The sequence below is a fragment of the Marmota flaviventris genome, chromosome 1 (assembly GCF_047511675.1).
Source record: "Marmota flaviventris isolate mMarFla1 chromosome 1, mMarFla1.hap1, whole genome shotgun sequence".
Lineage (NCBI taxonomy): Eukaryota > Metazoa > Chordata > Mammalia > Rodentia > Sciuridae > Marmota > Marmota flaviventris.
The window spans coordinates 215,551,514-215,566,113 of record NC_092498.1 but is presented as its reverse complement, the minus strand read 5'-3'; the positions used below and the strand labels follow the sequence as shown (position 1 = coordinate 215,566,113).

At 51.9% G+C, this 14,600-nt stretch overlaps 1 protein-coding gene across 1 annotated transcript; it reads left to right on the top strand.

The window, feature by feature from the left end:
- Positions 1 to 8,677: 8,677 nt before the first annotated feature.
- On the top strand, positions 8,678 to 12,712 carry Ccl25 (C-C motif chemokine ligand 25). The gene is made up of 5 exons (XM_027954838.2): positions 8,678 to 8,750; positions 10,692 to 10,809; positions 10,902 to 11,032; positions 11,408 to 11,546; positions 12,666 to 12,712. Exons 1-4 carry the CDS (start codon positions 8,678 to 8,680, stop codon positions 11,539 to 11,541), a joined length of 456 nt encoding a protein of 151 aa, XP_027810639.2. The 3' UTR covers positions 11,542 to 11,546; positions 12,666 to 12,712.
- The last annotated feature ends 1,888 nt before the right edge of the window (positions 12,713 to 14,600 follow it).

The window sequence follows — 14,600 nt, the reverse complement described above, 5'->3', positions numbered from 1 at the left end:
TTTTTTTTGTATCAGAGATTGAATTCAGGGGCACTCAACCCCTCAGCCACATACCCAGCCCTATTTTATATTTTCTTTTTTTTTTTAAGAGAGAGAATTTTTAATATTTATTTTTTAGTTTTCAGCAGACACAACATCTTTGTTTGTGTGTGGTGCTGAGGATGGAACCCGGGCCGCACGCATGCTAGGCGAGCACGCTACTGCTTGAGCCACATCCCCAGCCCCTATTTTGTATTTTCTTAAGAGACAGTGTTTCACTGATTGCTTAGCACCTCTCTGTTGCTGAGGTTGGCTTTGAACTTGCACACAATCCTCCTATCTCAGCCTCCCAAGCCACTGGGATTACAGGTATGTGCCACCATGCCCAGTTTTCACAATGCTCTTTAGTGTTTGGTGTATTAATCCTGCAACTTCTTAGTTAAATTTATTCCTAAGTACTTATTCTTTTTGATTCTATTCTGAAATTGATTTTTAAATTTCCCTTTAATTACTCAATGCTATTGTATGGAAAGACAACAGATTTTTGTAGGTTAATCTTGTATCCTGCAAATTTCCTAACTTCATTTTTTAGCTTTAATAGTCCTCTCTCTCTCTCTCTCTCTCTCTCTCTGTGTGTGTGTGTGTGTGTGTGTGTGTGTGTGTGTGTAGATTCTTTAGGATTTTCTACATAGGAGGTCATACCATTCACGAATGGAGAGTCTGTCCTCCATGGGTTCTGATCTAGAGATTCAACCAGTTGTAGACCAAAATATTCTTTAAAAGTTGTGTCTATTCTGAACATGTGCAGACTTTTATTCTTGTCATTATTTCCTAAACACTGGAGTATAACAATTATTTAGATAGAGTTTACATAGTGTGCATTCCAAGCCATTTGTAGATGGTTTAAGTATGCTAGAGGATGTGTACATTTTTTATGTAACTGCTCTGCCATTTTATATAAAGGACTTGGGCATCCAAGGATCTGGGTATCTTTATGCGTCTTGGAACCAGTCTCTTCAGTTCCAAGGGGTGACTCTAGTTTTGCCTCTGTTACCCCTCATGAATGGGATTACTGCCTATCAAAGAGCCAGAGTGAATGAGGTAGGTCCTTTTATCCTTCTGCCATGAGAAAATGCAGCATGGCACTATCTTGGAAGCAGAAGATAAGCCCTTAGCTTCAGAACCAAGTGCAATAAATTTCTATGATTTATAAATTACCCTGCCTCAGGTGTTGTGTTACAACCACACAAACAGACTAAAATAACAGGTCTTCCCATCCATTCCCTTGACTTAGGGTGTGGCTACATGATTGGCTTTGGCCAATACAACCTGAATGGAAGTGACCCCCACCAGCTCCATTTGCAAGGCTTCTGGTGCTCCTCAAACATTCCCATTGCCACGAAACAAACACCTGGGAAACTTCCAAATGAAAAGACACATGCAACAGTCATGAATCCAATTCACAGACCAGAGCAAGGCCCAGCAGGGCTGCAGTCATTTCCTGGACCCACAAGGGAAAGTAAATGTTTGTCCTGTGACAAACAACATAAGCCTGCCTCAGCTGTCCTGTTGCAATCACGAAGTCCTCTCTGAAGGATGGGACAAGCATATTCCTTGTCACTGTGAGGCTCAGGAGGAAAGCTGTGCATAGTTAACCCTGAGCAGGGAGGGCACACAATTAGACAGTGAGCGGTGTGGGGAGGTGGCAGGTTGGGAGGGCTGGGCCTGCGGGAGCTCCCCTGGGGCTGGCAGGAAGGAGAGGTGGCCCATTGTAGAGGGTTTGCTCAGACTCTGTCCACGGGGGTGCATCTGTTCCATGAGACCCGATGGCCGCAAAGTGGAGGTGGATGTGGATACATAATACCATTTCAAGGAATGAAGCCAGGTAAGCTCAATGTGGGGCCCAGGCTGTCAGGGTAGCAGGGCTCAGAAGCCTAAAATATAATCCCGGCCAAGCTGGCTGCCTAAAGATGCTACTGAGTGAGTGGGGAGGGGTCTCAGGCTGAGGGCCCTGCTTGGCAAAGGCTGGGCAGGAGCCCTGGGGGAGCAGCAGGAACCACAGGGGTGATGAGCCAGTCCCCCTCCCCAGTCCCTTAACTGGCGTGTGCTGAGGATGACCGGAAGCCAGGGAATTGGGGCAGGAGACATGAGAAGGTAGATGGGCAGAAGCCTGTTGCTCTCCTTAAACCTGTGGGCACCAATGGCCTCCTGGACCCCTTCTCATGCATGGCTGGTATGCACTATACTGCCAAGGTCCCCAGATTTGAGATGACCCGTAAGCAGGACTCCCATGGGTGCAGTCTGCCGCTTTTGCCTGCACTTTTGAGTCTCCTGCCCAGTGCTTCCCTCTCCAGTGCATCTTCCGCAGGACCTTGGCAGTGCTCAGACATTTGACCACAACCTTCCCCTGGCTAAATGAATTTCAGCAGCTCCCCTGTCCCCGTGATGAAGGTCACCTTCCTTGGCTTAGCATGTGAGGCCCTGAATAGCTTGTCCCTCCCACCTCATCTTCCGCTGTCCACCCCTGCCCCACTCTCCCACCCTGGCTGTTGTGGAATTGGCAGCTCCTTCTAGCATCCTGTTCTGCTGGCCTCAAACACCTGCTCATCTTTCAGGTCTCCATTCAGCTATTGTTCCCTATGGAGGCCCGGTGGGTGCCCTAGGCATTCTGCACCCTGCGGCTACCTTCTCCAGGAGGCTGACCTCCAAGCCTTGCTGCATCCTGTGAACATCCTCTGGAAAATGGAGTGTCTGTTATTCCCCTCATGCCCAGCTCCCTGCATATTACTTGCCACCTGTTTTTAAATGTAGATTTTACAATTATGCAAGTATGGGGAGCCCAACAGATTAGGAGATGATTGACACTGAAAAGATAACTTTGTTATTCTCAGTTCCCAAGAGGAGGGGCACACCATGCCACACAGGGCCACGTGGGGAAGCACCAAGGGCCCATCAGGAGGCAGAGGGTACAAAGGAAACCCGTAGCACAAGTCTCCTCCACAGAAAGGAGCAGGTGAGGCAGGTTAAGGAGCTTAGGCTGGCCTTGTTTAAGTCATTTCATAGGATCTGGGCACACAGAAGGGAATTGTCTGGTACCTGGCCCTGAGCTGACTAAGGCAGGTGGATCAGAGTTGGGAATGCAGCTCAATGGTAGAGCACTTACCTAACTCCAGGTTTCACCAGCAGCACCACAAAAATAAAAATAGTTTTTTTAAAAAAATAAAGATATTTTTGTTTTACATTTAGTGATCATTAGTAAGCTGGGTGCAGTGGCACTTGCCTGTAGTCACACTCCAGAGGCTGAGGTCTGAGGACGGACGGCTTGAGCCCAGGAGTTCAAGGCCGGCTGCGTTAGCTTTTCATTGCTGTGACAAATACCTGAAAAAACTACTTAACGGAGCAAAGACTCCTTTTGGCTCATGGTTTCAGAGCTTTCAGCCAATGCTCTGCTGGCTCCATTGCTTTGGGCCTGAGGGAGGCAAAACCTCATGGTGGAAGGGCATGAAGGAGAGAAGATGTCCTAGTGGCAACCAGGAAGCAGAGAGACAGCGAGGAAGAGGCAGGGGACACAATATACCTCCAGTGACCTCTCTTCAACTAGGTCCCACCTCCTAATGTTTCCTCCATCTCCCAACAGTGCCATCAACTGGGGACCAACCTTGAGCACATGGCCTTTGGGAGGACAGTAAGATCCAAACCATAACACCAGCCTGGGCAGCACAGCAAGACACTATCTTAAAAAAAAAAAAAATCATTTGGAAGACTAGATTGGCCCTGGCAACTTAAGGTTGGCTAAGCCCCCAGCCCCATGCCTGGCACACAGTAGGTGCTGAGTGTTTGTTGAATGAGTGAAATATCAAATGACCTCCAACAGGTGATTAATGAGGAGTTAATGACATCACCCTCATCTGTGATGGCTGTGACACACCCACTTGCCTGCCTGAGAGATGCGCAGAAAACCTGTCTCATAAGGGAAGCAGACCTCAGCAGCTTCAAAGAGGGACTCAGGGCTCCATGGAACCCTCTCCTCAGGGCCCACCATCCTCCACTCCCTCCCCATGCCATCCCAGCCCCAGCCTCAATGTCAGCGCGTCAGGCAGTCACCCTTCCCTGATGTTCATCCATACACAGGGCAGAAGCAGGAAAGATACGAGGACTTGGTCTATGGCCAGGACTGGTGCTGGTAGTCTGAATCCCTCTGGTTGGTCGTGGCCTGTGCCCAAGGCCATTGCTGCAGCTGTTCCTGAAACAGGCCACCTCAGCCTAGGGCAGGAAGTCCCTTGAAGCCAGACTTCAGGAGGCAGCAGGGCTGACTGCATTGAGGACATAGCTAAAGGGGTCACACAGACTGTCCATAAACCAGGTCCCTGAGCATCAGGCCAGGGGCTTATAGAGCATCCTAGTAAACCTATTTTCTTCCCCTCCTCTAGTTGCCAGGCAACCACAGTGCATCCAGACCAGAGCAAGAGGCAGCTGGTTTCAGGACATACATAGACTGAAAGTGAAGGGATGGAAAAAGATATTCCTTGCAAATGGAAGCCAAAAGAGAGCAGGGGTGGCTATACTCATATCAGATAAAATAGATTTTAAGCCAAACCCTGCAAAGTGAGACAAAGATTATTACATAATGATAAAGGGGTCAATTCATCAAAAGGATTTAACAGTGGTAAATATAGCTGCACTCAACATCAGAACGTCTAAATATATAAAGCAAATATTAATAGAACTGAAGGGAGAGATAGACTCCAATATAATAAAAGCAGGGGACTTCAGTGTCCCACTTTCAGCAATGAACATATCATCCAGACAGAATGTCTCAATACTGAGACATTAGACTGGAGCCGCACTCTAGACCAAGTGGGCCTCATAAACATGTAGAGAACATTCCATCCAATGGTGCAAAATACCCCTTCTTCTCAAGTGCACATTGAACATTCCCCAGGGTAGATCATATGTTAGGCAAAAAACAAGCCTCAACAAATTTAAGATTGAAATCAGATTAAGTATCTTTTCCATCCACCATAGTATGGAATTAGAAAGCAATATTAGGAGGAATTTCAATAATAAGTGAACAACACACTTTTGAATAATCAATGGATCAATGAGGAGATTAAAAGGGAAATTTAAAATCAAGCTGAGCGTGGTGGCACAGGCCTGTAATCCCGATGGCTCCAGAGGCTGAAGCAGGAGGATCAAGGATTCAAAGCCAGCCTCAGCAATTTTTCAAGGCCTAAGCAACTTAGCTGGGGATGTGACTCAGTGGTTGAATGCTCCTGAATTCAATCTCCAGCATCAAAAAGAAAAAAACAAACAAACAAAAAACCACCAGGCATGGAGGTGCACGCCTGTAATCCCAGTGGCTCAGGAGACTGAGGCAGGAGTATCATGAGTTCAAAGCCAGCCTCAGCAAAAGCAAGACCCTGTCTCTAAATAAAATACAAAATAGGCTGGGGATGTGTCTTAGTGGTCAAGTGCCCCTGAGTTCAGTCCCTGGTACCAAAAAGTTCTCAAATGAACAAATTCTTTTTTTTTTTTTTAAAAAGAGACTGCTTTGGCCACACCTGCCAGACAGGCACCTGGTATCATAAGCCCTATGAGATGCACAGATAGTGTGGGAGAGGGCCTCCAGCTGCTTCTCTCAGAGACCACTAGAGCCAAGACTCCCAGAGGACACCCAGGGATTTGGAGGCACCAGAGCTTCAGGATAGCTGTGGGCAGCCAGGGTCTGATATGTAAAAGCAAGGACTCACTTCAGCCTGGAGCATTCACCTAGTGCCCCTCCATCTTTGCCAATGATGATCAAGCTCCTGCTCTGAGCCCTCCAGCATTAGGGGACTGTCACACTTTCCTTCATGGTATTAAAAAAAAAAAAAAACGGTAAATGACATGGCCTCCCTGACCCTCAGTCTTCTCCTCTGTACATCTGACTCTTCCATCTGTGTGCACACACTAGAGGTGCCCTTCTCTGGGCAAAGAATATTTCCAGAGTTGAGCCCAGCCCCTCCCCTCCACCTGGCGGTTGCCGTTGGCTCAGCTTGTAGAAGAACCCTACCAGGCTCTAGGACGTGGTCAGTACCTGACTTTGGTTGAGCTGCAGTTGGAGACTTTCCACTTTCCCCCATCATGACAGCCGATGACCAGAAGCCAGAAGGGCGGAGATTGTGCCCCACTCCAACCCCATCTGTTTTCATTTCACACTTTCAGAGAAGGCTCTCTGTTGATACTAGTTCGGCTTCCAGAAAAGGTAGAGATGGGAGAGGGGCGGCCTGCCGCACCGTTCAGCCCTGACTGCGAAGATCTGGCCTTCACATTTATCAGAACTTGTCAGAACTCCAAAGCTTTAGTTCAGAGCCTCGTCTTCTCGAACAGCTTGTCTCCCACCACGACCCTTGGGTTCGGTTCGGGCGCGTGCACAACCCTGTGTAACCTGCATCCTGGTCCCTCAGGGGACCCCCTCCCTCCGTCCCCCTCCTCCCCATGAAGGCTGCTGGCGGGACCAACCCTGAGGGTAGGTTGGGAAGGTGGGCTCACATTCCAGGGACCTCCCGCCGAGTCTGGGTCACGCCAGATCCCTGCCCGCCAAAGGCGCAGGTAGGAGGGCAGTGAGCCATAGCGGGTAGGCCAGCCCTGGCCCGCCACGCCGCGTCCCAAGCCCGCAGCCACGCGGAGCCGCGTCCCCGCCTAGCATCACCCACCCAAAGAAAGGAACCCGAGCAGCAGGAGGGCGCAGGAGGTACACCTGCGACGGACCGCGGGGCTGCAGGGAGCTGAAGGGGAAGAACTGAACCCGTCAGCCCCGCCCCACGGCCAAGCCCCACCCGCCAGACTCTAAGCCCCGTTTAACTCCCGCCCCCAACTAAAAGTCTCTCCCGGCACCCCTAAATGCCATTCATCAAGCCCCACCCATTTCAATCCCCACTGGCACCGTCCTCAAAGCCTCGGACCCTCCCCCACCCAGCTGCAGGGCGGCGAGCCCAGGGCCACCACTAGGGACCCCCCCACACCCCCACCCCCCTGCAGAGCCCGAGAAACGGAGGCTGGGTGAACAGCTCGGTGGTAGAGCGCTTGGCTAGCGTGCGCAAGGCAGTGGGTTCCATCCTCAAGCACCACAAAAAAAGAGAGAGGAGGGATAAACTTGCGGGCCATAAAAAAATAAGAAAATAAAAAAAAGAAAGAAAGAAAGAAAAGAAAAGAAAAAAGAAAAAGAAAAGCAATGCTATGTGAAGTGTCCGCACCGCCCGCTCCGCTCCTTCCCGGGCCCCTCGCCTCGGTTGCAGGTGAATGTTGCTTTGCTTCCCGTTGTCATGGTTACCTGCGGCTCCTGGCTTTGCTTTCAAACCAGAGTGTTTCTTCGTGGTTGTGGTTACTAATAAGTTTATTGGGCTCTTCTTCATCTCCGTGGTCTTTGTTTACTTCTACCCCACCCCACCCGCGCCATCCCCGCTTGGTAAGGGGATTGAACCCAGGGGCGCTCTCCCGCTGAACTCTGTCCTCAGCCCTTTTCAGTTTTTATTTGGAGAAAGGCTCGCGCCAGTTCAAGGCTAGCCCCCTGCTTCATTCTCCCACGTCGCTGGAAACACAGACGTGCACCACATTTCCAATTTATCGAGATTATTCTTAAAATAACATTGGAGGAAAATTCACAGGTCATTCACTTCTCCATTGAAAGTGTACCTTTCTCTGGTGTTCATTAGACTTAGTCAATCATTGCCATTATCTGATTTCAGAACAAAAAGATGCACCTTGAGCAGCCAACCCCCCAACCCGCCCCCCCCCACCCCAACCCATGGCCACTACTAATCTACTTTCTGTTTCTATGGATTTGCCTATCGCAAACCCACAGCATATCTGTGACATATAAATTGCCCCACTGTGCAGGAGGGGGAGATGGGTGAAGTTCAGGTCCCTCCTATACCTGGGAGTAGGCAGCCAGGGAAAGGCTTTCTTTGGAGGCTCTATCAGCTGAGGCTTGTGTGCAGGAAAATGTGTCTGCCCGGGTGTGCAGGTGAGGGGACAGGAGAAGACAAAGGACCCTTTGGGGACAGTGCAAGTTTGCTGGCCCAGAGGCCTGGGATGGAGGAGGTTCCTAGGGCAGCCAGACTTTGAGAGGATCCAGGTGGAAGTTAGGCTTGGTCTATCTACAGTGAGGGAGAACCCTGGAGTCTCACAGAGCCTGTGGGATGAGGGAGGGAGGGAGGAGGGAGGGAGGGCCAGAGGTTGTGGGGTGGGGCTCTACCTATAAGAGAGAAGCTCAGCTGCCTAACCCCACACACAGCACACCCACCGCAGCAGGCCCTGGTTCTGGGGACCCCATAGGCATTGGTGAGTCGTTCGTCTGGCCATGACTGAGAGCAGCAGCAGGTCCCTTCTGCTCAGCTTGTCCCTACCCTGAGTCACCTGCTTCTCTCTCTCTTTTTTTTTTTTTATATTTATTTATTTATTTATTTTTAGTTATTGGCGGACACAACATCTTTGTTTGTATGTGGTGCTGAGGATCGAACCCAGGCCGCACGCGTGCCAGGCAAGCGCGCTACTGCTTGAGCCACATCCCCAGCCCCTCACCTGCTTCTCTTGCAGAAGGCCCTGGGCCCCAGCAGTGCCTGCTGCTGTCTTCCTTGGGTCCTTATCATCCCTCTCCACCTCCCCAGGCCACTCTGTCTATCCTTGAAGTGCCCAGAGAGGAGGTCCTGCCTGCACCATGAACCCTTGGATCCTTGCCAGCCTGGCAGCCTGCTTTTTGGGGGCCTGGGTCCCTCCCATCCACACCCAAGGTACTGTATTCAGTCAACTGTACTTACCCTACGCCCCTGGTCCCTCCTTTCCCGATCTAGACTCATCGTCCCCTGTCCGCCCGTTTACCCCTCTCCTCTTCCAGATCCCTTACCACCACTGAATTCTCCTATGGCTCCTGTTCCCAACATAGCAGAGATTCCTGGTGTTTGTGCCCTGGGATGAAGGGAGACAGAGGGTCCCCAGCTCCTTCTTCCAGAGTCCTCCACCCCTGTGTACCTCCTTTGCAGGACTCCAGTGGCCTAGGGAATGTGGGAACAGAGGGTGGCTTCCAGCTGTGGGTAAAGCCACTTGCAGCCAGGAATATACCTCAATGTCCTGACTCTGCAGAGCCAGGGATGGGGCTGGAGACCAGAGCCCTGGAGACCTTGGGGAGTGGTTTCCCATCGGGGCCCTGCCCAGCTTACCTGTGCAGTGCAGCCGAGAATTGCCACTCAGCCTTTGTGAGCTTTAGTTTTCTCGTCTATGAGGTGGGAACCTGAAGTTCCCCTCGCCTGGAGCCGGTGAGAGGATCCAGTGACCTGACCTGCTGCCTGTGCCCAGCAGCCCCAGTGAGGGAGCCCTTCTGTCTTCCTCCCCATCTCCACCCCAGAGTAGGCACTTGAGGATTTTGGTCACCAAAGGCCAGATGGAGGCATGCAGACTCCCCCAGGATCCCTGAGATGGGGTCCTACATTCCTGTGGCAAGGCCAGTGAGTCCTCCCAGATGGCCAAGCAGGGGCCAAGCAGGGTTGAGGAGCGTGGCCCCACCCTCCTGCTCTGCCTGTCCCCATTCTAGGTCTGGCAGGATCTGGCAGAGCTTAGCCTTTGCCCAGGAGGAGGGCTGGTCTTTGTTCCTATTGTCCTGCTATCAGAGCCAGGCCCAGCGCCTGCTCTTTGATCCTGGGGAAGGGGGCAGTGGCCCCCAGCATTGGGAGCCACCTGCTGAGGATCACTGGAGCCGCAGGTCCTATCTAACACCACTGCTCCTTGTCCTCGGGGACAGGGTGGGGGATACAATGAGAACTGAGCCCTCTCCCTGCTCCACCGCTGCTGTGCTCTGCTCTGCCAGGACCCCCGACTCAGGTGGGCTCTGGCAGAGGTGGATTGCAGGACCTCCAAGACAGACTGGGAGAAAGAGCCCACCTTGGCTTCCACCACCATCCCATCGCCCCCTCTTCTTCTCATTCATTCCATCTGCTCCTCTGCCCAGATCTTTCAAGCATCGTTACCTCCTCTTCAGGCATCCCCCGTGCTGTGTTGTCCCCCTCCCCACAAAGGTCAACTTCCTGTCTCCCACCACTCCAGGAGCTCTCCAAGACAACATTAATTCCAGCTCTTCTCCGTTTGGGTATTTGGCACATAGTGGGAACTCTTTTAAGTGTTTTTATTAGATCCACAAGTAAACCCTCTAGAACTCCTAGTGTCTGGCTGGGTCACTTGAGTGGTCACTGATGGGAACGGAGAGGAAGAGGGATCAGAGCTAGTTCCATGAGAAGACAGACCAGCCTGGAGAGGATCCAGGACCTCAGCAGGAGCTAACCAACCTCATTTTTAGGAGAGTGGCACTGGGGACACTACACTTCCGATGCCAAATGTGAAGGGACAGCACAAACCAAACAACTCAAGATTGTGTCAGATGCCCTCCATTAAGATGCCATCGCCCTGAGCCTGTCTTCCCTCCTCAGGGTCTGCGCCCGTGCTCCCAGAGCAGAGAAGGGGCTCTGGGCTGTTTCTTGGGTGGTCCGCTCCTTTCCAAGCAGGGCCCATGGACCCCACCAACCCCTGCCAGCTGTCCCAGTAGCAAAGGCTGAGAGGCAGTCAGGCAGTGCGCATGCCTCGGTCGGGGCTGCAAGGGTCATGGTGTGCTTTTCCACGTCTGTGACTGTCCCTGCCAGTGCCCATGTGCAGGTTTGAGCGTGTGGGTGGCGGTGTGATTGCAGGGTCCTTTGAAGACTGCTGTCTGGGTTACTACCCCAAACCCAAGTTGGCTGTGCTCCGTCGCGCCAGGTTTTTCCGGATCCAGGAGGTGAGCGGCAGCTGCAACCTGTTTGCCATCATGTGAGTGGGGCCGTGCGATGGGAGTGGGGAACACACACAGCTTTGCTGCTCCTTCCACCCTAACGTGGGCACCCCTTCCCCACCCACTGCAGATTCTACTTCCACCAACCAGGTAAAACCGTGTGCGGGAACCCATGGGACATCAGGGTACAGAAGGCAATGAGATGGGTAAATCCTAGGCTCAAGGTCTCCCAGAGGTCTGACAACCGGCTAACCATCCAAGGTGGGTGAGGCCCCAGCCCAGCATCTAGGGAGCCCACCCTCCCTGTCTGCAGGCCCCTTTGCTTCTCAGTCTCTGAGGGAGAGAATCAGAGCTCCACATTCTGGCAGCTGCCCCTGCTCCAGAGAGAGCTCATTCCTGATGAGGGAGGGATGGACTGAGTGACCAACCCCCCAGGTCATCATCTAGCTCTTTTAAAGTCAGAGTGCTAAATTGATGCACACGGAAAGTTCAAGCAAAGGGGAAAGTCATGGGCTCAAATAACCAGCAGTAGCTTCAGGCTTGGCTGCATCCAGAGGTTCAGAGGCTGTTGATGAAGCTTCTCTCTCTCTCTCTCTCTCTCTCTCTCTCTCTCTCTCTCTCTCTCGCTGTGGATAGACTCTCAGGCTGGGAGGAAGAAACTGAATACTTCAAAATCCCAGCGACCATCGTCCAGGCCGAAGTATCTCAGCAGCAACAATAGCAGCAGCAGCAGCAGCAGCAGCAACAAAAGAAATGCTTCCCTAAACTGATCCAGGTGAGGACTAGTCACATGGCCTTCCTCCATCCGTTACTGAGGGTTGAAGGCTTATGATGGGTCCAGACTCGGGCAGGACGTTTGCCTACAGGACCAAGGAGGGCTGGCTATGTGGTCAGCCCTGCAGATCCACACAGGAAGGTCCTCAGTGGCTACCCACAGTCCCAGCCTAGCCAGGTGGGGCATTGATAAGAGCTGAATTGAAAGGCCAGGGAGGTGGACCCAGAGCTCCTGGGCCCCCATAAGATGAGAAAACAACACTCTACACCACACTCTGATGACAGATGTGAAGGGGCAGCACAATCCAAGCCACTGGAGATTGTGACAGTTGCCACAGGGGAAGGATCTCTGTCCCACAAGACTGTCCCCATTAAGATGTAACCTCTCTGAGCCTCAGTTTTGCCAACCATAAAATGGGGATCGATGACACTGCATTCCATTGAGTTGCAGAGACAATTGTAATTTGCAGCGTCTGGTATGTAGTACATGGTCAGTAGGTTGCCACCTCCACTTTGACCAATCAGCTATAAATTGGGGATCCCGTGTCTGTCTCCTTGGGTTCAATCATTTGCTAGATCCACTCCCAGGACTCAGGGAAACATATTCAGCAGTTTATTGTAAGGGACGTTACAAAGGATCTGGGGTACAGCCAGATGAAGGACAGTCATAAGCACAGGAGTTCTCGTCCTCTTGGAGTTGGGATGCACCACTCTCCTAGCACACGATGTGTTCACCAACCCGGAAACTCCCTGAGCCCCAGAGTTCAGGGGGTTTTATGGAGGCTTTATCACACAGGAATGAGGGATTATTAACTTCCCTGCCAACCCTTCTCCCCCTCTCTGGAGAGGGAGAGGAGGAGCAGAAGCCCCCCCCCCCTCTAAACACGCTTGGTCTTTCTTGTGACCAGCCCCCATCCAAGAGTCCCCTCATCAGAACAAAAGAGGGTCCAATTGCCCAGGAAATTCCAAGGGATTTATTAGCTGTGTGTCAGGAATCGGGGTCAAAGACCAAATGTTAGAACAAAGGATGCTCCTAACGTCCTTATTGCTCACATTACAAGGCTCTGAGGAACTAGGTGCCAGGCAGAGACTGGTAAGTGTATTTCTTATTATTTTACAGCCCCCAAGGCCACTGCAGTCCCACCTCTAATCCCTCCTGCAGGGCCGTGAGCCTGCGCATCTCCAGGATCCAACAGCAGGACAGAGGCCAGAGGGATCTTGCTCCACCAGTGGTCACCCTGCAGCCCCAGCTGCCTCTGCCCCTGTCCTTCAGTCCCAATCCTAGCCCCTGTGCCCGGATTGGTTTGCTCTTTTCTATTCCTACCATCTCCTGCCCCTTGGACAGCTGGGAAGAGGGACAGCTCCTTTCTGCTCTGGGATAAGTACCAACCTTGGGAAAAGGTTCTTGCAGACAAGATTCTTTTGGACTATGTCACCCACCTGCAGCTTCTTGCCATTCACCCCAGGCCACCTACTGTGTCCCTCCAGGTCCTTGCAAAGTTTTGGTTGGTACAAAAAACATCCTCCCAGTCTAAGCTTTTAAAATAATTTTCAAATAAACTTTTGGTAAAAAAAAATGTCATTGTTTCCCCTGTCACGTTTTATTTTAAGATCTGTGGCCCCAGCCTTCATGACAAGTGGGTCCTGAGGGGCTGAGCACTGGACAGGTGGGATGTGACCTGCACTTCCCAAATGGTGACCTTGGGCCAGCTGCTGACTCTCTTGATGTCTCTTTGTTTGCCTGTGAAGGAGGGATCATTGTGTTTGCTCTGCCTAGACTCTGGGACTGGGGTGTGTGGAAGGTCAGAAAAGACCTCTACAGGCTGTAGTAGGCTGCCCAGGGGACAGTGGGTCAGGACCTGGGCAAGGATAGTGCCCTGGGACCAGGCACTTGATACAGCTCTACAGGCAGAGGTTTGAGACACCTGGCTGTACTATTCCCAATCCTTAATAGCCTCAGTTTCCATCACAACTGAGAATGTCCCAGATGCAAGCCAAATATATATCCTCTGTAGATGACATGCTGGTGGTTTGGGGCCTCAGCCCACACTGTATGGGTGACCCAGGAAGGCCTTCTCTAAGCCTCAGTCCCTCCTGCCCTATGCCCCCATAGAACGAGGCTGATAATACTGCCTGCCTCAGGAGGGGTTTGATGGGGGTCAGATACATGACTGTCCCCGTGGGCGCAGCGCTTGGCATGCACCAACCATTCAGTAAGGAGGTGACCATCCTGGCCATTGAGCTCCCCCTCAGATTTCCACGGAGCCAAGTCCAACCCAGAGTCAGGAGTCAGGGACCACCACAGGGAAAAAGGCACATGCACTCCTGGGCTTGGTTCACAGCCTGACAGCCATTTAAAGATTTCACCTTAACTCACAGTTTGTCAAACACCAAACCTGCCCCGTCAGCCCACCCTAAAACAGTCCTGCTGGCTTTAAAGACCAGGTGTGTTATTAGAGCTGGGTGCGCTCACCACCACCCTTCAATGCTGAGGGTGAAGCTGCTGAGACACCGAATGGCGGACTCTCAGGGCCATCAACCTGCCACTTGCCCTTTCGTTTAACATCCTTATCACAGGGCAAGGATCTGGGGTTCAAGCGCCCACACAGGTCGAAGTGCACCTGAAGCCAATTAACATTCCTAAGCCCCAGCCCACCCCTGCGAGCTGCCAGTAAGTCCTTTCTTTCGTCCCAGGGAGCCAGCAAGCTTACCCTGTAAAGGTTGCCTATTTGCATTCTCACTACTTGATTTCTTTTCTCTCACTGAGGCCAAGTTCCAGGGTCTGGCAACAGGTCTGGCAGCATGGTGGTGGACAGTGCAGGGGCTGGCACAGCTCCCTGACTTTCAGTCTGGCCTGACCTGGGCCACAGTTGCGTAACTTCTGAGCCTCAGCTTTCCCCTCTGTAAAACGAGGCCGATCCTACTACCATTCCGCGGGGTTCTAGTGACGACAAAGTCGTTCATATTTGTAAAGTACTTAGAACAGTGTGGGCATGCAGTACAGACTGTGAGCCATCATCTTCACGACTGAGGAACCTGTAAGGGCTGCCAGCAG